This window comes from Ciconia boyciana, chromosome 7 (assembly GCF_034638445.1).
Source record: "Ciconia boyciana chromosome 7, ASM3463844v1, whole genome shotgun sequence".
Classification (NCBI taxonomy): Eukaryota; Metazoa; Chordata; class Aves; order Ciconiiformes; family Ciconiidae; genus Ciconia; species Ciconia boyciana.
The window spans coordinates 52,893,965-52,918,875 of NC_132940.1; the positions used below are offsets into that span (position 1 = coordinate 52,893,965).

Genomic DNA, 24,911 nt, shown 5'->3' on the forward strand with positions numbered 1-24,911 from the left:
AATACAAACTGTATCAAGCACTCAATTTATGAAGTGCTGAGTTGTTTTTCACCTGTGACTGAGCCCTGTGTTGTGATGCAGTTCTTTGCTTTGAGTATGTGTTTCTTCCACTAGGACCTTATTCAGCAGTGGGAATAAGATTTCTGAGGAGACCCAGATTTGGGCAGCAAAAGAAACCTTTTCTCTTGGGTTCCTGCTTCATTTGTTGGCTTAATTGAAAAGGAGGTGGTAGCTTGCAGAAAACACGCAAGGATGTGATGATGTTGATAAACTGCAGGAGCTGGGAGGAAGGACCTTTTGAGGTTGGCATTGCTGTTGAATGTAAGTGCATGGATCCAGGGGCTGGCTTTGAGAGGATATGACTTGGAGTCTGGTGATTTGAGTTGTGAAAATGTTGGGGAGTTAATGACAGCAAAGAACTTGGTAATGATTGTGCTTTTATCATAATGGTACCCAGTACTAAGTATGTTAAATAGTGGCATCCTAGTCTTCAATGGACAGCTGAGATGAGGTTAAGTGGATGGCTTTCACCTTGATTCTTTTTTTTTGTCTGAAAAATGACAATTACAGTAACTACTTGTGCTATGACAGTGAATCCTTGATACTTGAGGGCTGCTTATATGCTGTGGTAGTAAGTGCTGTCTTCTGAGATATTTATATATGTGCAGTAAATAAAATCAAAGGCTGTACAATGTCAGTGCAGAGCATGATAGTTAATCCATGTCTTGGCAGGGCAGCACTGGCTATTCAGTGGTTTTAACTGTGGTAGGTGTTCCTGTGGAAATACGATGTGGGTGTATTCATTATAAATTGTATACAATTAACATGTACAGGGGTCCCCAACTGAAGGTTAGATGCAGTTTTAATTTCAAAAATTTAGCTTTTTGACTTGGTATCTTTGATTTTCTTTGTGATGTTGAAACTTCTGATGAGCCTCATAATATGTTGTAGCCTTTGTTTGTAGTTCTTCCCTATTGGGATAGGGATCTGTGTGCACTATGTTCATCTCATAGACAGCTTCATATTTTTTCATGCCTTTCCCTGTTCATGAAACTCGTGATCATAATCTCTCCTCAAAGCACCCCTCAAGATTTGCAACTATGAGAGATTTACGATAAGAAATGAACCCATTGATACAAACTGAATGGTAAAAGAATTGGAAAGAAGGGAAAAGCCTAAATGACCATTAAGCATGTCTTGATTTAGAAATACTAAACTGGGGGCTAAACTTTTTTAGCACGTACTTACTTTTCTGCTCAGATGAGAAATGCACATCTCGGGGGTACAGTGTCTTTCCTCTTAAAGGATAGCTTGGCTTCCGAAAGCATCTGATTGGAGCTATTGCATATAGAATGATAGAAATGTGTAATCTTGACCTACTTTTAAGCTTTTTTTACAGGTTTAATTTACATTTCCATCGTGAAGTTTGTAGAATGTACCAAAAACTGCTTGCTGCATGTAGAGTGTAACCAAATTAAATTGGTACAAGCTCTTTTCCCTCCTTCAGAGCCTGCTGTTTCTGCAATATTTAACTTGTATTCATCCAGTGTTCAATCTTAAAGCTTTACTAGAGCTCCTTGGGTTGTTACTGCTGGAAACTAGTAACAGTGCAAATTTAAGATCTATATTAATATGTTGTTGGTGTGTTTTATGTGTATGCCCTTAAGAAAATAACTCAAAACAACCTCATACTTGGGTATAAAATCTGTAATGTTGCTTCAATTTTTAATTCTTTTGCTGTTAAGGTCTTCCATATCTCAAGTCGAGAAGTTCCATATCATACTAAACATGGAGAAAGAAGAAGAGAAATTTGTCAATAAAGCAGAGGAAGATGAGATGGTAAGGAATTCTCTTTGCCTGTTTTTATACAGTGAAAGAAACACATTTTCATGGTTTTCTCTTTGAATGGGACATATCACGTTAGGGAGTGGCTGTCTCGGTTTAAATCAGTTTAGCAATTTTGTAAGGTTACCTTGATAATCTTTTTTGGTATTAAGAAATCTAGTCTTGGGATAGGGAATGTTTTTGTTGAAAGCTTTTGCAAAGGTGCTGGGTTGGCTACGTACATTGAGGTCAGTAGTCCAATAGAGAACAGATTTTGGTACTTAACAAGTTGTTGGTGTGGGGTTTTTTTTGTGGGTTTTTTTTCTTTTAAGGAAAATGTAAGCAAAGTGAGTTGTGGGTTTTGGTTATTTTTGTGTTGTTTTTTTTTTTTCTTTTCCAAATCCTGGAGCTTTTTTCTTGTAATTTAAAACAGGTTAATGCTCCATAATCTGACTGTAGTCTGCATACTCTTGTGTATTCATATTTATGCAGATAAGACCCACTTCCTAAAGCATGGCAAGCAGTTTTATGGGTATTTGGTAGCACATAAACTTTGCTTCCTACTGGAGCAATGATATCTCTTATCGTTTGTCCTGGAAGACAGAGCAGCTAGCTTTGACAGGAAAATAGTGGCAGCTGATCTTTAAATTTCTAGCCCATTCTAGAGACAGGAGAAACTATTTGGGGTATAGGGGTTTTTGTTTTGTAGGGATTTTTGTTTTAAAAAATGGTAGATTCCTGTGAATTGAAGTCCTTGCTCTGTCTTTGTGCACGCTGCTAGGAAAAGCTGCTCTTCACTAGACCAGCTCTAATACGGAGAGTAGGCAAACACACCTTACAACAAAAAATGAAACTGAGATACTTATGGTCTGATCACTCAAATAAATGCTTTTTGGAGGAAATACATTTTTTTGCCCCAACGGAAGCATTAACCTCTCCCACCATCTTTCACCCACCTGTTTTTATTGGTAAGGAGTGAATACTGGCTCCAGTGTTTTGAGGGTAACAGAGAATGGGTTTTGTCTCTGCTTTTTGTCAGCTGAGAAGGCTGCAAAACAAACTTGTTGGAAAACCTTTTCTTAGGAAAGGAGTTTAAACAATTTCTAATACTGTCTAATGAAAAGTATACAAAAATTTGCAAAAAGTTGGTGTCAATATGAACAATGTGGGTGGGACTCAATGGGAAACTTCATTGCCCTTTTGCAGCAGGAAATGTAATCTAATGATGTAATGTGAAACTCAGGAATGTAACACAGCATTGAGTAAGTCACTGCATTATTTTCTGTTCCTGGCTGTCATCAGGTTAAGTTGGTACTTGCCTTTGGCCAAGGCACACTTAATACTTTGTGGGTTTTTTTAACGAGAGAAGAGGATTTCTCCAGCTGGTGCAAGTTACAGAACCTTTGACAGTGTGGCTTGCAGTATCTAATGCTTCACAGTAGCATTTCTTGCTAAATGGCAGGCAAAATAAGCCACTTTCTCTACTAAAAAGTAGTGTTGATAAATATATTTACAGGCTTGTTTAGAAAGTATGAAATTCAGCTAGCACCAGTAATTCAAAACTATGTATGCTAGCTAATCAAATGCTATGTGGTAAAATCAGCATTTGACAGAACCATATATGCTTTTTCTCTTAAATGCTTAGCTGACTTGCGTTGTGTCATGGTAAAAAATTTGGTCGTTCACTGAGAGTTAAGGCAGGTTGTGTTGCAACCTCAGTCCTTAGGGAGCAGTACAGAGAGGAGACAGGTCCTGCAGTGAAATGTTCTAAACAATGTGGATGTTCTGCCTTTGTCAGGCTTTTACTGATGTTTGTATTTCTGACTGAGCAAAACAGTGTTCCTTTTTATTGCCACTCCATCATGTAGTAAGTTTTTTAAAATCCTTCCTTCCCCTAGAAAAAAAAAAGGAGAAAATGGCTTTGAAATTTGACTCGCTTTAAATACCGCACTTTATGAAAAATTAATGTTGGCTTCCCAAGCCAGAGTAATTAAGAGGGTCATTGTTTGTTATTTGTTTCTCTGTTTCCATGCAGGAGATCTATGGCTATGGTCTATGTCGCTGGAAGCTGGTGCTAGTTACTGTAGGAGTGATCTGTTCTGGTGGCTTGCTTCTCCTCCTCCTCTACTGGATGCCTCAGTGGCGTGTGAAAGCAACATGCAAAAGGACTACGCTTAAAGACTGTGAAGTGGTTCTGCTGAGAACAACTGTAAGTCTGTAGGAGGGTGCGCTTCTCCCAGTTTGCAGTTGTTTCACATCCCTCTTGCTGCTTGCTAAAATACACAAATCCTTGCCTGCCACGTAGACATGATTTTGTTTTACAGCACTGCAGAACTGTGCTCCTTGGTACTGTACATAGCTTTGCTGCCCATATGGGAAGACTGATAGTTGTTTGCAGAGGACATAGCAAAAAGAAAGTCTTTGCTTTTGGATTTTAAGAATTAAATACATGAATGCTGTTGTCATCAAAAGTTACAGAACAGATACCTTGTTCATATAACCTGATAACATGGTTTCAGGCTTTCACTCCCTTGTTCAGCAAAGATACATTTGTTGAATTAAGGTGTAACTGTGGACCCAAGTGTGGTTCGATTTCAGGTGATTTTCTTCCTCCACAATTGCAGCGTACAGTCCCTGGTTATGATCTTGTGTTAAGTCCTCAGTTATTTGAAATTGCACGGTGGGTGCAGCTGAATGCATAGGAATCCCATAGTTCTTTCTACTACAGAACAACTATATTCAATTGTGAAGGGCTGAAGATGTCAAAATTCAAGTGCCAAGACTCATTGCTTAAAAAAAAAAAGTCTTTCAGTGCAAAAAATATGCTTTTAGAATTGTGGAAAGAAAATGTATTCTTAAGGTAGCTGATATTAACTTGGGGATATTTTCTGTAGTTATGTATGGGCTCTGCTAATCTGTCATCTCTTGTTGACACTTTTTGCTACAGCTGTTGTAGTAAAATGCTGTTTAAATGCTGTTTCAACCAACTAATTTTTTTCCAACTCTTTTTAAGGATGAATTCAAGATATGGTTTTGTGCAAAGGTTTGCAGTATGCGTTCTTTGGGAGCCAATCCTTTACAGAATCCTAAGGTTTCAAATGGCCATGCTGTTCCTTTCTGTGAATCTGCTGCAGAAGAGAATAAAAATTATTTGAAAAAATATTTGCCTGTAAGTAAACCTGCAATACTGCACTTGCTAATTTTCAAAGTATCTCAAGTAGTATCTAGAGTAAACACACACAGTACAGTACAGGTGAGCTGCTACTGTTCTCTAAAAGGCTAGCTCATTCTTTGGGTGGAGCACAAATCTTTTCCTCAATAACCTGTTACTGGAAATTGTGGAAAGCTTGAAAGATTATTTTGAAAAAAAAAAAAGTATTCAACTTTCAGTGAAGTTTTTCTAAATTCACTTTCTATCACTGTTCAGAATAAAGTCAGTCAGAAGAGAGGTGCTAAGCAGTGCTAGTTTAATATCTATGTCTGTTGCCCTTGCAGATTCGTTATTTCACACATCACAGCGTGAGGTATTTCTGGAATGATTCAGTTCAAAATTTTGATGTCGTACGGTAAGAATACTTTTTTCTTTCGTGTTGTGCTTCAAACTGCATGTTTTTTTAAAATACAAGAGCATGCCTAAGATGATGGTGAAAATTGGTATCATATTCTGACCAGCTGTTCTAGCTCATTGAGTCTTTGTTTGAACCATAGTGAGAGCAGGGAGATTTTAACTCGGTGTGACTTTGGAAGGAAGGTATTTGTTTAATCTACCTTTATTGAGCATGATTCGGATAGGGTGACAGGCTGCATGCCTCTGCAGGCTTTTTGCCTGTTCTTGGAGTGTTATTTGAGAATCAGAGCACCTGTTTGTAGACAGTAGTTCTCCTTCTATAAACTCTTAAACTTTCCTTCTGATGGAGTAACTTACATTTTTTGCATTGCTGCTGAGCTAGACCCAAATGGAGTATCTAGGAAGAGGGGAATTCACCAATACCTTGTTGCTTATCTTTGTGTAGGTCTGCTGCTACATTTTAGTCCAGTTGAGCTGAACCTCATCCCCCTTGTGTTACTCTTTAGTAACAAAACCAGATCTCTTGCATTGATAGAAAACATCTTTTATTGGGCAGTACTAGCTGTGCTCACTGAATGTGATGCGCTATATTTTCTTTTATCCAGCAGCACTGTTGCATGACATTAGGGTTGAAGAAGAAAGTTCTTTTTTTCTGATGCTACTGATAAGGCCTTCTCATAGTGGTAACAAGTTAAATGAACACAGGCTTCTCAGTTTTTGACAACTGCTTGTTAAAATAAGAAGTTCGAGTCAAAAATATAACCTCTTTTTAACTTAAATTAATGTTCACTGCATTGAACCATGTGGAAAAGTCCAAGCCCTACATATAGAAAAAATTAATGACCAGTGACTGAAGGAAAGAAAAATAGCTAAAATTTCTGTAAGAAGAAACATACTCTGCAAATATTTCTTATGTTTTCAAAAAAAGTATGTGCAAATAATATGGAAAGCTATCAGCTGTGACAGCAATTTAAAGAAATGATCATAATACAAGCAGTTACAAAACTGAGCACTCCTCCTCTGGGAGAGTGGAAGTGTCTCAGTTCATGTGTAAATAATTAAAAGCTTTGTGTGCATTTTTTATGTTAAGCCTCCCATGAATTACAGTGGTGCAGGTAGTGACGCTTGTCATTTTGCATTACAGGGTCCTGATTTCATGCCTATAGTGTTGCTAATTTAAACTGTTCAAAGGGAATATTTTCCCACAGATGAGATTAAAAAAACCCTCAAAACTATACTTCTATGCTAAGAACAGGTATGGGAAAAAAATCATGAGACTTCACATCTTCAGAAAAAAATGCTGTTTCTTAGCATTAAAGCAGTGACTTGAAACTTGGCATTTGTTGGCTGTTTGACTGTGCCTTTTGATGTTCTTGTGATAACTCAGCCAATTTATAAGCCCCGGAAAAATCTCAGATATGCCTGTGAAGTTATGTGAGCATTTATTCAATCACATTCTTGCTGATATGCCAAACTTTCATTTGTTTGATGTATTAGCAATGACTGAGCCTGACCACTTGTTTAGTCAGGTACTGTAGCTGAGCTGGACACCATTATTTAGCAATTGGATAATAAAGAGGAGAAACAGCTGGATCTGAGACGTACCCGATACTGGCAGAGTACTAAGTCACTTTTGTACAAGGTCAAATAAGAATGAGAGTTTGCTATAAGTTTTCTTTAAAGTGAATTAGGTATGATCATGTAGTGAAGTACTAGACACCACCTGAGAAATAATAGCTGAGCTTATGAATGATGAATATTCTGAAAAGAAGTCTTAAAAATTTGTCCTTCATCAAGATACTTTTTCTTAATCTGCTCTTCAATTTATGTAAAAACCAGAAATCGGTATTACCTAACAACATGGTAGAGAATCAAGTTTATATTTTTAAAGAGACGGTATATGTGACTGAGGGCTTTATAGTGAAATCCATGAGGCCAGCAACACAGTTGTAGCTGTGATCTAAGCACAACACTGCATCACAAAGATAGGTTCACTCTGTGCAGTTAATTCTGCAAGTATCCAGAGACAGAACAGTTTGATCACATAATTAGAGACTTAGCACAATACAGAAGGGAGGCAAATTAAGATTTCTTGGGCAACTAATTCAGTTATGAGAGCTTGAGTTTCATATCATTAAGATCACTGTTTTAAACACAGGAAATGCAAGTGTAATTGTTCTTAAACTAAATGAGACTTGGTCACATAGCCAAACAGGATGCAACTTTGACCTTGTATGTCTGTTTTGTGTTAGCTAGTGTCAACTGAATCTCTGAGTGAGTTGATGAGTGCTTTATGGAATAAACTGTGTGCGCACAGGCATTTTTTTAAATGCCTGTGCATTTAAAAAATGCAGAATTCAGTACTGAGAATTCAGTACTGTAACAGTACTGTAAAAAGCAGATAACATCCTGCTAGAAGCTTTGTCTTTGCATGGACACTACACACACAGGTATGCATGTTTGCATATAAAGCACTTAGTTTTAGGGACCCTTCTTAAACCCACTGTTACATTCCTTTTTTTACAGGAAAAGAAAAATTGAATCATTTGAGATAGAATGGGAGGAAAGGCACAGTTATTAACAGAGAATTGTATATTTATTTATCTAAAAATTGTAATTTTAAAATCCTTCAACTTGAAAAATTTTAGGGAAACCTTGTAAACCTGTGGCCAGATTAACGCATTAACATTTTCACCTTCTGTTCTTTTACAAGAAGTTGGTGGAAACATGGTCCTACCCTTTGCAATAGTGAGGAAGTTTAAAGCTTTCCCTGTGTTCTAGAGAATGGAAATAATTGTTACTATATATGCACAATAAAGAGTTCTTTCTTCACTGGGACAACTCTGAATCCTTTTTAGTAGATAACTTAATAGATATCCAATATAAAAAAGACTTGTGTTGAATAGTGCTGGTTTTGTCATGTCATCTGTGAAAGCCTTTTAGAAGATAATGGTATTTTCCTGTGCATCCAAATCATGTCCGCTAGAAAATGCCTGGATATTGGGCATGATATGTCAGATTTACTGAGTTTGGTAGTTGAAATGATCCCATAGCTGTAAACATAATGATGTTTCAGGTGTGCTTATCTGCAGATCTTCTAAATTATAGCATTTGCTTTCACAGCATATAGAAAAGTCCTGTGAAGATGAGTCTTCCAGTCATAAGGAAGTACTTAAAATGTAGACTGTACTTTACCTAGTCATGGGTAAAATTTTGATAGCAAGGTGCTGCAAAATAGCTTCAGTATAGATTTATTTGATAAATTAAATAATAATTGTTTTTAAAATGCTTCCATTACTACTTAGAGACAAATTACGATAATCTGAAGAAATATTAATCCATATTGATTTCATATAATGTTTTATAAAACTTGCTCACTTTTTAGAGGTCTTTGAATACTAGTTATGCTAGTATTTTACTTAAATTAAGTGTATCTTCATTTTGGTTGAAATAGATATGACTATACTACAGAGTAAGACATGTGAACGAGAGGACTGCTTTTAACATCTCATTGGTATCAGCAGTTCTGACAAAAATAGCTAGAAAAACATTAATCCATAGACTTTGTTCTTTTATAATACAGTGTAACTCTTGGCAAAGACCTAGCTCTTTTGAGTAACCGAATACTTCATTTTAAATGTCAGGTTTCTTAAATAACTAATTGACTTTTTCCTTAGAGGTCTAGATGAACCTACATCCTGTTCTTCAATTCATAACGAACACAGCACAGGACTGACAAAGAGAATGCGTGATTACAGGTAATATTACAGTATTTGAGGGACGAATTGTTTTTGTTCCATTACCTGTGCTCAAAGTGTTAACAAAAGTAGAAGACAATTGATTAGTTTTTACAGACAGGCTCTTGCACTTCCTTCCAAGAAGGCTGTTAGATGTATGAAATTCTTGTTTTTCTTACCTATACGTCGAGTAGGAACAAGACTCTGATACTGTGTTGACTTTTCTCAAACTACACTAACCATGGGAATTGGAACTATTGCTTAAAGTAATTCAGAATGTATTTCTGAAATTGTATTTACTACTTAACATTTTGAAATAAAATGAGTATACAAAAAGAATAGCAAGCAGTTATGTTTTCAACCACGCTGGCAGGTATACAGTGAAATCTGGCAGTTGATGTAAAACAAAGTAGTTATTTTTTCCACATAACTCACCTCTAAGTGACATACATGTTACCATAACATACTGTCATTGTTCAAGGGCGTGTATGAGTTCAGAGGCAAATAGACTGATTCCCAGTGGAAAAGTCCATCAAGAGTTCTTCAGCTGGAAAGATGCTCATTTGTCTCAATCTGCAGATTGTTGAAGATTTGAAGGGAATGCTGAGGGAGATCACTCTGCTGCTTCTTGTTTTCTTTCCCATACTTGGCTAGCAGTCATTGTGAGGGAGGGGATAGTGTGATAGATGGCTAATAAGGAATATTGGATGCCAGAAAGCAGCAAACCTGGCCTAAACTGTAACTAATTGCTTATTTTAGGAAGATCAGGCTGAAACTTCCTAGGTCTTAGGACTTTGGCTTTAATTTTAAAAGCTTAGTTGGTATCACAGGTGTGTCCCATAGCTTGCATGGATCTGTCTCTGGTTGGGGCTAAATGCATTCCCCACTTTTTCTTTTAAGAAAAGAAATAACTGGGGAAAAAAATGTTAAAAAATTAATATGCTATCTTAGACTAACAGTGTAAATGTGCCTGTCATGGGACACAGCTGAAGCGCATAGGTAGAGAAGAACTTAGTCTAGAAAAAACCTTTAAAATGTAACTTTAATGTTACATAGTTCAGGGATTTCTTAGTTCTCAAAAGTGAACAGCAAGATGGAATGTATATTGTGAAAATGTAGATATGTACTTAATTATTGGTGTTCTAATTTATTGATACACTACCCAAACTAGAATAGTTCGGGTTCTGTTGCATTCCTGGCTGTTTTTTGCAAATGAGACCATCTTAGAGTTTAAAATATGGAAGCATCTGCTTGCGCATCATTCCATTTTCTGTTAATTTGTGTCTTTTCCTACAATGAAAGTATTTTCCTTATGAACATCCTTTAAGGGCTTCTTCATGGCAATGTCATTTAATCAGCTCTGATCCCATCAGAGGTTATTTTCTTGCCCCCCCCCCCCTTCATGATTTGCCTTTCTTCATGCTAAGAATAAAACTATGATACAGAACCATGAGAACAGTGTCTTAACTGCAGGGTAAGAGTTAACACTTGTTTGAGCTTAAGTTAATGAGAACCCCATATTGGCTTTCAGAATGACGTGTTTAAAAACATTGGACCTATACACAGTTTACAGGGAAATCTTACTATGAAAGAACCTAAAAATTAAGTTACAGTTTAAATTGAAGTATAAAATAATTATCTTTCTATTGGAACATCTCACTGGGTAAATGTTTTCTGATAAACACTTTCTGAAACTATGATAAATAAAAGGGGCCACAGATTAAGTAATATTTTATACTTTCTCATATTAATGGAATTACTTCGAAGTGAATAAAATTTCTAATAAAAAATTTTAACTGTCTTTTGATATTTTTCTTTTTTTAATGCAGAAAAGCATTCTATGGAGTAAATGAAATTGTTGTGAAAGTGCCTTCCAATTTTAAGCTTCTGATTAAGGAGGTAAGATCTTTCCTTTAACAAATTAAAAAAAAAGTATATAGTTAAAAGTTACTTTAAATACAATGAATGACTATTGGACTAGTCTTCAAATAATAATGTAAAACAGAAACCTTCCCCCAGAGCCCAGCACTGTAAAGCAAAATTATATGGACCTTTATTTTTGAGCTCTCCAAACTTGAGGCCTTAGCTGTAAGCTCTTCAAAGTTCACAACCTGGTGCCTTAGCAAGGATGTTAGAAAGTGTGTCAGAATTCTTTAAGAGGGTATGCATCTTATTTATTTTTTGTTGTTCATTTCAAACATAAAGCTATCCATTGTGTTCTCCATTATCAGCCCAGGGATTATATATTACAACATACGCATCGAATCAAATGTGTTCTTGCATATACTTTTGTTGGATTTGTTCCATTTTCCTTGTATCAGGTAGATTTGAATAATTGACTTGTTATCTAGGTGCCATAATAATGCATGATAGAAACTTTTGAACAAAGAAACTCTCCAACCTGAACTAGCAGAGTAAGAACTTGAGGTGTCAGTGCACTTATTAATAAGAAATAAATAATAACATCCAAATTAATTTAAGAATTGTAACTTAAGGTGCATCAGATGTTCCTATCATTTTGCTTTGAGGTGTAGGGGAAAATGCACGCAGTCTTAAAAGTTTGTATTAGTGTATTATTTTAGTGAGAACTGTGCTTTTTGAGGGGTTGAGGAAGTAGTGAAAAAGGGGGATCAGTTTGGCAAAACAGACAAAAATCACATATAAAGAATGGAAAGGTTTATCTCCTCCGTGGAGGAGGAGGATGATTCTGACTCTCTTCTGATGGAGAATGCATGTGACCTTTTGGTGTAACTTTAATGTTCTGTCACTCTTCTAGGTTCTCAACCCTTTTTACATTTTTCAGTTGTTCAGTGTGATATTGTGGATCACTGATGAATATCACTACTATGCATTAGCAATTGTGATCATGTCTGTAATATCCATTGTTAGCTCACTCTACACCATTAGAAAGGTAAGTTCAAAGAAAACAGATGCATCTTTTCAGCTTTTTACTGATTGGTTTATTTTGATGTGAAATTGCCTACAAATCTTTAAGAATTTTTCGGAGATATACAGGTAGAATATTTCCCTCTCTGAGCTGAAAGAATTTGGATTTACAGTTCTCTTTGAGACCCTTCTCTGCTGACTTTGCATGCTGTTGAATCAGTAGGTTGACCTCAGCTAACAGAAACGATACTTCACTTAAATAAAACCCGGACACAAGTTTACATACCAAGTTTTATTGACAGTAGTGATTCCATCTTGCGTTGTTTCTTTCTGTTTGAAAAAGTCCAACAGAATTGAGCAGCAGCCAAATGTGTGGATTGTTAAATTGGTGATGCATTTTTCTCTGTAGACTTAGCTGTAGCTGATGGAAATCAAAGTAGCAATTATCCTTAAATTGCAATCTCTAAATTCATACCAGAGACAAAAACCCCCTTCTTACCTTAATCCAAGTGCGTGCAACTGCTGCAATTTTTACTTATGTATGTTAATGACCAAACATTTTTATAACATTTTGCGTGGCAGTGTATATTTGCTTCCAAAATGCTGTTAAAAGTAGGAACCTGTACAGGTTGATGTACTCAAACTTTATTTGCCCATAAGTTTCCTAAACTACGTTCAAGAGAATGTTTCGAGTAACATTTGGTTGTAAAAGAATGTTAGTAAAGAATCTCATCACTTCTTCTTGTAGAGATAGAATGTGCATTTAGAAGACGACAAGCTGTGCTTTTAAATAATGAACTGTTTTCTCCCCTTTGCAGCAATATGTTATGTTACATGACATGGTAGCAGCTCACAGCATTGTCAGGGTTTCTGTCTGCAGAGGAAACAAAGGTAAATTTCACAGGTGGTTTGGAAGGTTGTGTTTAAATTGTTCATTAAGTGTGAGTGTAAAGTTGGTGTGCATCTGTGCTTTCTTTGATCAGCTTGAAATGCTTGCATTTCTTAGCAAAATTGCCTGGGAAAAGGAGAAGTTGCAAAGTAGAATTTAGGTAGGATTATCTTTCTAGATGGTATTTTTAGTGAGTATCAGGTTTGTTCTAGATTAGGTGCTTGTTCTATTCCTGTTTCTCATTATCTACCACTCCGCATATGTAATTGTCATTGTAGTTTCTTTCTTGGCTTAAAGATGTGCATGCATTGGGTTTCCATTACAATTTATTACCCAGCAGGGGCTGCGAATTGATTTCTGGACTTTTGCTCATTTGGATACCACAGTAGCTGAAGGCGGTTAGGTTGTGGTGTGTGATATTGTTTTGTAAGACATGCATTTGTGTTGGACTTGTGTCTTTCTACTGAAGTTATACTTTAGTTAATTGTTAATATCTCTTGTACAAGCTTGATTCCTTTCATTTGTTATGATGAACCATATCCATGTGTTCTAGACTTTAATCTGTGATGGAATTGGGTTTATCAATGGCTTTTTCTGTATCTTTTCAAAAACTTTCCGTAACACCATTAATAAAATGGAGTGTAATCTTAATTGTCGCCACCTGGATCTTAGCTGTGAGGATCTTTATCAGGTTTTGTAGATGGTGGCTATTTTCAGGTAAACTTGTTTGTGTTTTAACACTCAGAAATAGAAGAAGTCCTTTCCACTGACCTTGTGCCTGGAGATATCATGTTGATTCCATCTAATGGGACAATTATGCCCTGTGATGCAGTACTTCTCAGTGGTACTTGCATTGTAAATGAAAGTATGTTAACAGGTAAAGTAAACTTGATATGGTTCTCTGTGGCTAAACGTATTAGTTTATACCTGTGGGCATGCTTAACTTGCAGTATGCTCTAGTAGAAGTGGATATGTTTATTTTGCTTGAAATGTGTATGTTCTTGCAATTACATATGCTCCTAAGTACTTAAACGTACTTGTGTTCTGCTTATCTGCAACAGCTACCTGGTGCTGCTTGGCAACTCCAAAAATGAGTGATGGTTTCTTGTTGAAAAGCTTTCTTCTTGATAGTTTGTCTTCCTGCCTCTTGACTTGGTGTTCTCAGTGCAGATTGAATTCTGCAGTATGTTTCTTCAGAAAATTTTTGCCCAAACTTTTTAGCTGCTTCCAGGAATGAAGGTAGTGAGTAGAACGTTGTACTGTATTTAAAAATCAAGTTGTGCCTGTGTACTCTGAAACCAGGGACCTGATGTCTTTGAAGGACAGCTTCAGTGAATAGGATGGACTTTTTGTTATTCCTAGGATAATCTGTCCAAACTGGCAGCATTTAGAAAACTGTAGTTCAGACATTGTGTGTTTTATCATGTTCAATTCTTTGAATATACTTGAGCCTCTTGCTGCTGCTAGCAACTGATAAAAATTGATTGCAGCCCTAGCTTGAGTATACTCAGTCACCAAAGGAGCTAAGAATAATTTTCTTCAGCTTCTAGTTTTTCTGAGTAAAGATGGGGTGATGCCTTGCAGCAGGAGAAGGAAGCTTGTCCTCTTTTCTTTCAATGAACTGTATTTTACACCTATCTGATTTGAAGTAAGAGGCACAAAAGCTGTATTGGTGAATAACGAATAGAGTTAAATAGGATTTGGATAAGGAATCTGGTGAGCTGAGGCTAATAGGTGAGAGACTGCCTAATAACGTGCTGAAAGGAAGATGACTTCTTCAGCACAGAAGCAGACTTATGGAAGAAGTGAGATTATATTGTTCTACTTGAAGTTGTGAAGGAAAAATGTCTATTCTTATTTGATCTTGCTTAGAGACTCTTTTTCCATTTAAGGTGAAAGTGTTCCTGTCACAAAGGTTAATCTACCAAATCCTTCAGAATATCCGAAAGCAATGGGAGATGAAATATACAGTCCAGAAATGCATAAACGGCATACTTTGTTCTGTGGAACCAATGTCATTCAAACCCGTTTTTATACTGGAGAATTGGTCAAAGCTCTAGTAGTAAGAACAGGTATCAATTGTTAAGTTTATCCCTTGTTAACGTACTATTTGCTTTTGTAGGTATATGTCAACTGATACTTTGGAGTATTGTGTTGAATGTTGCTAAGCTTGGATAAATGAGTATACCCCAAATAATTTGATAAACGTCTTACAACAATAATAGAACTAGATAATGGCCTGGAGAGTATCAATTGGCAAGCAAGAAAGTGAATCACTCTTTAGCATCAATTTAAAGCTTATCTGAATGCATTTTCAAGTCCTTTAGATGTCTTTTATGGTGTGTTGGTTGAACTACATATGCCTCTCTGAAAAGGCTTGTCATACCATTGGATTGGGTGGGTAGTGGGGAATGGCTTATTTTGGTGGAGCCATTGGCAATGTCAAACGTTTTTCTTTGCCCATATTTTGTCAAAGCACATAACATTTGCTTAAAAATGTGTTCAGTCTAGCCCTTTCTACAGAAGTGCTCATTCATACTAGTATGGTAAAGGTTTGGTTTTAGGTAATACTATGATGTTCTATTAAAAATTGCACAGACTAATGTAGTTGTGAGACTCTGCTTTACAAAGATGATCTTAAGAAAACCACCACAAAATAGATGAATGTAAGCTATAATCCAAGCTACAATAGAATTGGATGGAATAAATGTGACTACTTTGATAGAATACTACTTAAAGCAAGTTTTCCAACAAGTAACTTCATCCTAATTAGCCTCTTCTTTCTCTGGTGTCTTCTCTTCACCTTCTGTTAGTCTGTTTTAGCAGTAAATATTCTGATTTTTTAATTAAATTCATTAATGTCTTTCTAGAGGCTTTTATTAGTCCTCTTTTTGAAGAAAAATATTTCCCTTCCCTTGAACACATCTCTCCTTTAATAATATCCATCTCAACTTCTTTTGTTTCTTAAATAAGAAATTTTATGTGCCCAGCCTGACATGTATATACAGATAGGTGGTCCAAAACAGGAACAGAAACGAACTGCTGAAGTCTTTTTCTTCTACTCTGCAGGGAGGATAATGCTGGTTTTTTTCAAGTCTGAAACCATGGTCTGGAACTCTTACAAGGAGAATTGTAATTGCTTCCAACACACTGAGTCTTACTGCCCTGACATCTAAAGTAATTCTTTTGATCTGCTCTTTGCCCATGACAGGTTAGAGTTAGCTCCTATGTTGTAAACAGGATGAATTAACCTTTGTGGACCTTGTTCAGATTTACGTACGGACAAGTACGCTTTTCCTGCTATGACTATGTTTATAGTGAGGAGCAAAGGGGTATAAAATCCTTTCTGTTCTCCTGTCTGGTTTACGGGGACAGCTTTTAGGCAAGTAGGGAATTTCCCACTTCACCGAACTGGATAGATGTCACAGCACTTGTAGCTTCTCACTCCTAAGATGTCCGATAGTAAGAACTAAAGTAATTCTTACCTAGTGAGATACAAGTAAAAATCCCTTTATCTGAGGAAGGGGGATGCCACAAAATTGAAGATACTAGAAAATTTAGTCCTTAAAAGAATTCCGTGAGAGCAGAACTCCATATGGTTGTGTAGTCTTAATCTTGTCGTAAATCAGGATATAAGATTGATCTGCTGGGACTGTACTCACAGTACTCTTCAGAGTTAAGCCTTGAACATGAAATGTTTGATGTTACAGCTGAAATATACATAAAATACTGATGAACTAAATACTCTTTTTTTTTTCTCCTGAAACTCAGTTCATGGATATGTTAGTGTGTATGTCATTGTGGCTCCTATTGTAATTGTAAAGAATTCAAAACTGGTAATTTTTTTTAGAGAACAGAAATGTTCACTGTAGCTATTTGTATGTCCAATGTGTTCTCAAGACACCCCATAAGGTTTTCATTTATTGTTTTACCCTGATGTGTTCTAGCCTATGTGGCTACAGAATGTTTTGCAAAACCATTAAATCAAAGGTAGTTCTGTTTTGTTTTGTTTTTGACTACTGTGTCAAATCACAAAGCATTCATGACTAAATACTCAAGAACATACTGACATGCTGAACTTCTCTGAAGAGGCCCATGGTTTGTATTCTGCAGTAGGAAATTCAAAACCTGGAGGCTTCAAGCCTTGTTCCTCTTGTGATGACGACATGCTCTTTAAGACTGTTGTGGTTTAACCCCAGCTGGCAACTAAGCCCCACCCAGCCGCTCGCTCACTCCCCCCCCGGTGGGATGGGCAAGAGAATCGGAAGGGTAAAAGTGAGAAAACTTGTGGGTTGAGATAAGACAGTTTAATAGGGAAAGCAAAAGCTGCGTGCACAGGCAAAGCAAAACAGGGAATTCATTCACTCCTTCCCATGGGCAGGCAGGTGTTCAGCCATCTCCAGGAAAGCAGGGCTCCAGCATGCGTAACGGTTGCTTGGGAAGACAAATGCCATCACTCCAAATGTCCCCTCCCTTCCTTCTTCTTCCCCAGCTTTATATACTGAGCATGACGTCACATGGTATGGAATAGCCCTTTGGTCACTTTGGATCAACTATCTTGGCTGTGTCCCCTCCCAACTTGCCATGCACCTGGGAGAGCATGGGAAGCTGAAAAGTCCTTGGCTAGTGCAAACATTACTTAGCAACAACTAAAACATCAGTGTGTTATCAACACTGTTTCCAGCACAAATCCAAAACATAGCCCCATACTAGTTACTATAAAGAAAATTAACTCTATCCCAGCCAAAACCAGCGCAAAGACTGATGCAATAGCTGCTTTGTTCTGGTAGAATCTTGTATGCTGCATATCAGTGTGGAGGGCTTAGCCTTTGCTGTGATGGCTTGCAGACTGGGAAGCTGTCAAAGAGCTGTCACTTATGCCAGCAGACCTGGCATTGATACTGAGGTTGTAGTAATAGGCTTTGAAGTCTAAGCAGGTACAAAATGTTTGGGGCATACAAAATTAGGCACTGGTGTTGGCCTCTTCACATGGTGAGGCAAAGGTTCAAGGAGGATCTCAGGGTGTCTATTGGTTGTCTGACTCTAAGACCCTTAGAAGTCTAGTGTCCTGGTTTAGGTGTCAAAATGTGATCAAGAGGTGGGTTCCTCCAAAAGATGACTTTGTGCACTCCAGTTTCTTTCTGAATCTATCTTTCTGGTTGTCAAGGGAGTTTACGGAGACTTGCTATTTAAGTACTTAAGGTTGGACTCTATGAATAACTTCATTTTCTTTTTGCAAGGACTGGCTTAATTAGACAACTAATAAATATTTCTACTAGCTCTGCGCTGTGAGAGACAAAATGCGGTACAATAAACTCTTCCAGGCCAAACCATTTGAGGGTTTACTGCTGCTGTAGAAGAGGGGTTCATTTGCATCAGCTGCATTTCCTTGCCATAAGAGAGAAGCACTTAGTATGATGTGCTTGTACATTTTTGAAGCACCTTAATTACAGTATTGCAAAACATGTTACTGTATATTGAGAAAGTCTTAATGAAATGAGTAGCTTAAGGGTTTCATTGAGGTTTTTAATGTATTTGAATAGCTTTGCTCTTGTTTATACTTTTAATAACTTACTCCTTTTTATTTCTAGGCTTTAGTACTGCTAAAGGACAGCTTGTTCGTTCCATACTATATCCAAAGCCAACTGATTTTAAACTCTACAGAGATGCCTCTTTGTTTCTTCTGTCTCTGGTAGTGGTGGCAGGCATTGGGTTTCTTTACACGGTTGTCAATAGCATCTTAAATGAGGTATGTTTTCATTTCTGGTCCAGAACGGCCTTATTTTAAAAAAGGGTTGATCATGATTTCCAACACACTTCAGATGATGAGAAACAGTTAGATTTTAAGTGAAAATTTCTTTGCTTTATTTTGTATCAATGGAACAGGAAAGACAAGCTTACTGAGAACAAAATTCAGCAGAGAAGAAGAATTTGAATATATTACAGTGAACTTTGAGTTTACCTCAATTTCTACTGACCCAATTACTACATTTTTATCTTTATTATATGTAAGATTACCATCTGACTGATACCCAGTTGGAAGAAATAGGATACAGCACATCTAAAGCATGCTGCAGGCAAAAAATCCTCACCAAGAAATTGATAACTGATAACCTCATAACTGTAAATTTTTTTCTCTCCAAAAATTTTGCATTATTCAGTTACTGTTTTAAAGTAATATATTTGCAGGGGGAAAAGTGAAAACTTGGAGCTACGGGTTGTGGATAACTTAGGACTGGATTATCATGGTCGCTGATGGTGGGTGAAGATTGTGCTAGGTTTCTGGGCAATCCAGAACATGCTGTACGGGGGAAAGTTGTGTGGATTTTGCTTTTGGTAACAGTGATGTAATGCTTCAGTGGGATAGTAAATCTTTCAGTAGTGAGTTCTTGTTTATTAACTCTGACCTTTATTGCAGGTTCCAGCTCGTACCATCATCATTGAGTCTCTTGACATTATCACTATCACGGTGCCTCCAGCGCTCCCTGCTGCCATGACTGCTGGCATTGTTTATGCACAAAAAAGGCTGAAGAAAATTGGCATCTTTTGCATCAGCCCACAAAGGATAAATATTTGTGGCCAGCTGAATCTTGTGTGTTTTGATAAGGTTAGGTGAATTTTGAAACTTTGTGTTGCCACCTGGAGAGGCATTGTATTATGAATGGGAATTCATATAGACTAGCAACTACAAGAAAATTCATTCCTTTCTTGTAAGTTAGATCTTTTTTGTTCTGTTAGCTTCCAGGTATTCAGTGTTTACCACCTGTTAACTCACTTAACAACTTTTTAGGGCAGAGTAAATTATAATACAGATCTGCTTTCTTATCTCAAGACTCCCAAGTCCTAACTTACTACTGGCACCACAGAAATGTGAGAGTTGGCATCTATTAAGAGTTTTATTTAGTACACAAGCTTCTGGAAAATTGAAGTGTGAGGTCAGACTTGTTTCTCATTTTCATTTATTTCAATGAAAAGCCAAACCAGCATATTTTGTTGTTATTCCGTAACAGAAACATGAGTGAAAGACAGTAATGCCACTAGCCAGAATCTTTTGCTTTTAGCTAATTCTTAGATAAAATTTATTTTCCTCCTTAGATTTTTATCTAAAATTTTAAGTACCCACACTAAATTTATTATTTCCCTTGTAAATATATTCCAGTTACTGTTTTAGCTATGTAAGAAAGTAGTACTAAGGGTTTAGTACCTATTTTCTGTTGCCCCCAACCCCTGAATATAGAGATGTTGAGCTATCATCTTTGGATTTTAAGGGTCTGTTTTGTTTGTTCTGTCTCCAAGGAGGGGCATGATTGCTTTGAATGTTTTTTTAAGTTATTTAACAGAGTTGGAATTTAGTTACTAGCAAAAAAGCAAAGGAGATATTGTATTTCCTGTCCTGAAGTCTTGATTTTTAAGTGAAAACAAAATAAAATGTATTGTTCAGGTGCAATTTAGTTAATTAGCTGTTAATTTTTGCTTTACCTGAGGATAACTTGTTTCTGAAGGCTTTTTCTTCTTGCCATGCCCCTTGGTTTCTTTTGCAGACTGGCACGCTTACTGAGGATGGCTTGGATCTTTGGGGAATTCAACGGGTGGAAAATGCTCGGTAAGGATAAGCTCAGAGCTGATAGCAAATATGATACTTAGCTGTGCTTTAACAGCTTCAGCAGAATAGAATAGAAAATTCAATGCGAGCTCATATACGTTTGTATTTCTATAATGATCTGTAAGAATTAAACTGAAAATAGGGTTTAGGTGTAATGAAAGTTGTAGCTCTCTTATGAGGCTGAGGTGGAATTTAATTTGTTAAATTTGGTAAGTCTGAGACCTCATTAGGTTCATACTGCAGAAATGATGCAGTTCAAGTATAGCATGTTTCCTTAATCCTGTCTGCCTAAGTGATGACTTTTTGGGCTGCTAAAATGAATTAGTTTAGCTAATTGAGTTAAGTACAAAGTGATAAGAGGCCTCTGTATGAGGAATCAAGCTAGACAAGTGAACTAACATATAGTTTTTGAAGGAGGCAGAAGGTGTGACTGTTTCTGAAGATTCCAGCCCAGAGGCTTAATCTGTTTTCTGTGATGTGTGAAAATACAAGTGAAGAGACTTGTGCAGTCAATTTTCTTCTGTTAATCTAAACAAACCTTTTGAATTGGCTCATAATAAATAATTACAGTGCTAAGTATATTATAACTTCATTGTTTTAGTTTCCTTTTGCCGGAAGAGAGGGCTTGCAGTGAGAGCTTGCTGAAGTCTGAGTTTGTTGCTTGCATGGCAACTTGTCATTCCCTTACAAAAATTGAAGGGGTACTTTCTGGGGATCCACTTGATTTGAAGATGTTTGAAGCAATAGGATGGGTAAGTGTCTGTCTGTTTCAAGAGAAGTAATGTTTTTAAGATCAGTAATCTGAAATTTCCTACGCTGTTATATGCAAGATAAGCCATTATATGCTGTTTCAAGCTGTAACTGTAAAACAGTGGGCTTTTGACAATGCCCGTGTGTCAAAGGAAGTCTTAATATGAGAATGTTCTTAAAATGTGTTCTGTACAACAATTCATAGAACTGAAAGAATCTGAAGAGCTAATTTATTGCTTTCTGATGTTGTGTGTGGCAAGGTTTCAATGCATATAATAAACATGTAAAATAGCTAAGTGGACCTTAAGTTAACTGCTAAATTAAGACAATTCTCACAGGAAATCTTGTTTAGAAAGATCACTGCACCTTGGGCTGACTTCCAAGGCTGTTTTTTTTCTGAAAGTTGCATTACGAGAAAATCAAAGTTAATGAATGTATAAATTAGTTGATTATTTTTAATACAGATTTTAGAAGAAGCAACTGAAGAGGAAACAGCCCTTCATAATCATATCATGCCAACAGTGGTTCGACCTTCGAAACAACTTTTCCCAGAATCCAAGCAAGCAACAAATCAAGAAATGGTATAAAAATTCAAAGCAATTCTTTGAGTTAAAGTAATTCTTCGTGTTAAACAAATACATTTTACCGTATGCGGTGGTTCTGGCTAATATAATTCAAACAGGATCAAAACTGTGGTTTTTAATGACAAACATAGAGATTACAAGTTTAAACCGTTGTTGAAGGTAGTGGTTAAGTATGTGCCACTTTGAAGGTGAGCAGACTGATTGCAAGCTTTATTACCCTTACGGACTGGTTATAAAGTGCTGTAACGTTTTTTGAGTCTTCACATTTTAATACTAGTATAATTACCAAATTATTCCTGGCTAATGAAGTGCTTAGGTGTGCTCACCTTGCAGTTTCAGTTAAAACAATCATTTGTTAATGTCACTGCATGGTACAGAATTCTTGCCACCATTGTACCTTAGAGATGTATGTTTTAATTAAGTGCCGAGTTAAAAATAAAATGTCCTTGGCAGATTTAAAGTTTTCTTCTCTCTGCATTTTGAAGTATTTTTCAAACAGGAGGGGAAATTTAAGCACATGACTGTATATGCAGATTATTACAGAGCAGGGTAGCGGGAGGGTATAGCAGGTTAGTTCCTCTGTATGAGTCTTATTCTAGGTGGATAGAAGCGCCTTTTTTGTTCAGAACTCAGTGTACATGCACAGCAGTAATTGTTGTGCAGTAGTTGACACATGAACATTCTTGAAACTTATTAGATGATTTTTTTGGGGATATACTTAATAATCATGGACTTATTCTGAAATACCATAGTACTTTAATAATTTACATAGGATAAACAGACACAGGTTGGACTGTGAAAGGTCTTGCAAATTCTAATCAAGAAATCAAGCTCTAAAGTTTTGCTATGCCTCACTTTAAAGGATGCTAAACAGATGCAGCGTATTCATATTCAGCTTTCATGAAATCCATTGCAAATGTAGTGCGACTTTATCTAGAGTGCTGTGTAGATTCATTTACTGATTTATGTTGAAATAGTTTGTAGCTGAAAAAATACTTAATATTTACAGTAAATGTATTTTTTGGTTTTTTTAGGAATTGTTTGAGCTTTCGGTAAGTATGCTTTTTCAATTAAACATATACCTCTTTTTTCGGAATGTATGTGGATGTAACCCTTTTCCTTCCTTCCTGTATGATGCAGACCGGTTATGAGATTGGAATTGTGCGCCAGTTTCCATTTTCTTCAGTTTTGCAACGTATGTGTGTAATAGGGAGAGTTCTAGGGGAGAAGAGAATGGATGCTTACATGAAAGGTGCCCCTGAAGTGATTGCCAGCTTGTGTAAGCAGGAAACAGGTAAAGGAACAAACTCTTTATTTCTTGTGTAGCTCGGCTGTGATATGAATAATTTTAATAACTCTAAACTTGACCTTTTTAAAGTTCCTGTTGACTTTGAGCGTGTCCTGGAAGAATACACTAAGCAGGGCTTCCGAGTTATTGCTCTTGCTCACAGAAAATTGGAGTCTAAGCTTACATGGCACAAAGTCCAGACTATTAGTAGGTAAGAGTGACTTCACTTTTTAAAATAAGTAACAGGCTTTAAAAGCTGCATGCTTTCAATGAATTATGTAATGTTTATTTTTGTTTAAATCAATTACTACTCTTCTTTAGCTTTCTTCTGCCTTGACATCTGTAGTTCTGTGCATTCTTTATTTGTACCCTGGACGAATCATAGAAATTTAAGATAAGTAAGTTTCACATCTTTAAGCTTGAAACAAACTGTAATAATAATTCTTCATGAGGTTTAATTTATGCTAATGTGGCAGAAAACCTCATCCAATTTGTTACTTGAACACACTTGTATCATCTGTGTCTACTGAAGATAATGGCATGTAGTGGAAACCCTCCTGTGCATGTTTGGTTTAGTTTCTTCATCTCCTATAGGCAGCATGTCCATTTTCTCATTGCAAAGCTCGTCAGAAAGCTTTGGAAAGTAGAAAGGGTTCTTCCTTCAAAGAGTAGTATCTCCTGTTAATTACTTTTCAGCCGGTCCTAGTTTTGTGGATAATGCTATCTTTTCCATAGTGTTTGGAAGTGTAGCATCACTATGAAAATGCCAACTTTGACTCTGTTCTTTTGTATCGGCTCTGTGCCCAAGGTGAACTTTTTGCAAAATAGTACAGAGTGGAGAAATGTGTTTTCCAGTTTCAGGTGTGAAAATCTGCAGTAGAAGTAGAATACCCAAGACCTGTAAATACACTGACTTTCATGTAAAACAAAGTTAATTAGTTGCTTTACTTAATTAGCTAATGTCTATTAATCTTGCTAGCCTTGGTAACATAGTTTGGTAGCTTTGTATGTTAAGGTTCAGATAATTTGGAAATGAGAGATCTCCATTCTAAACATATCTTAAAATTGGCTGTGGATGCAGTTACTTTTAGAGCATTTTTTCTAGCAATAACCTTTTTGAGAATGTAATTTCTTTTAGAAAGAATTCTCGTGGAAGAAACTAAACAACTGCTCTCGAGAGGAAACAACATTTTCTCATACTGGTTTTAAACTAAAACAAGGGAAATAAGTATAAATAAATGTTAATGATATCTTTCAGGTCACTTTTTATAAAGCAAACTTCACACTTGCAATGGTTAAAAATAAACATCTCCTTTTACTTTGATAAACAGAAAATCAGGCTCTTTAGCCTACATCTAATAACTGTTCTTTTCCTTGCCTCCTTTTCTACAGAGATGCTATTGAAAGCAACATGGATTTTATGGGGTTAATTATAATGCAAAACAAGCTAAAGCAAGAAACCCCTGCTGTACTTGAAGATTTGCGTAAAGCCAACATTCGCACTGTCATGGTTACAGGTTAGCATGTAAACATTCATACTCAAAAAGATAAAAATCTATCTCTCTTTGGTGGTCTTTTAATTTAGTGTATGAAGTAAAATTTTAGCATCAATAAGCTGAGATTACACTGTATGTATAGCAAGAGGAAAGTTTAGAAACTATTGTGAGAATATTCAGACACTAATCTATTTCTTTTTTGGGTGAAAGTTGCTTTGGTAAGTCAGAGATCAAAAACCAGCATGGAGGTTAATTCTGCTTTGTAGCTTCCTCTCCCTAGCTCCAT

General features: G+C 36.5%; 1 protein-coding gene across 6 annotated transcripts in view; it reads left to right on the plus strand.

Annotated features, from left to right (window-relative positions):
• ATP13A3 (ATPase 13A3) overlaps positions 1–24,911 on the plus strand; it is a 63,664-nt gene that overhangs the window by 21,699 nt on the left and 17,054 nt on the right. For 4 of the 6 annotated variants that reach the window (XM_072866405.1, XM_072866404.1, XM_072866409.1 and 1 more), the window contains exons 3-21: positions 1,746–1,839; positions 3,860–4,033; positions 4,838–4,993; positions 5,320–5,390; positions 9,070–9,150; positions 10,959–11,028; positions 11,906–12,040; positions 12,834–12,906; positions 13,650–13,781; positions 14,797–14,976; positions 18,496–18,653; positions 19,323–19,511; positions 20,446–20,507; positions 21,109–21,259; positions 21,722–21,838; positions 22,876–22,893; positions 22,982–23,135; positions 23,220–23,340; positions 24,522–24,646. In XM_072866405.1, coding sequence (XP_072722506.1) covers positions 1,746–1,839; positions 3,860–4,033; positions 4,838–4,993; positions 5,320–5,390; positions 9,070–9,150; positions 10,959–11,028; positions 11,906–12,040; positions 12,834–12,906; positions 13,650–13,781; positions 14,797–14,976; positions 18,496–18,653; positions 19,323–19,511; positions 20,446–20,507; positions 21,109–21,259; positions 21,722–21,838; positions 22,876–22,893; positions 22,982–23,135; positions 23,220–23,340; positions 24,522–24,646 — 2,261 coding nt within the window. The remainder of the gene's footprint in view (positions 1–1,745; positions 1,840–3,859; positions 4,034–4,837; positions 4,994–5,319; positions 5,391–9,069; positions 9,151–10,958; positions 11,029–11,905; positions 12,041–12,833; positions 12,907–13,649; positions 13,782–14,796; positions 14,977–18,495; positions 18,654–19,322; positions 19,512–20,445; positions 20,508–21,108; positions 21,260–21,721; positions 21,839–22,875; positions 22,894–22,981; positions 23,136–23,219; positions 23,341–24,521; positions 24,647–24,911) is intronic. The other 2 variants (XM_072866408.1, XM_072866410.1) reach the window with 2 other exon arrangements.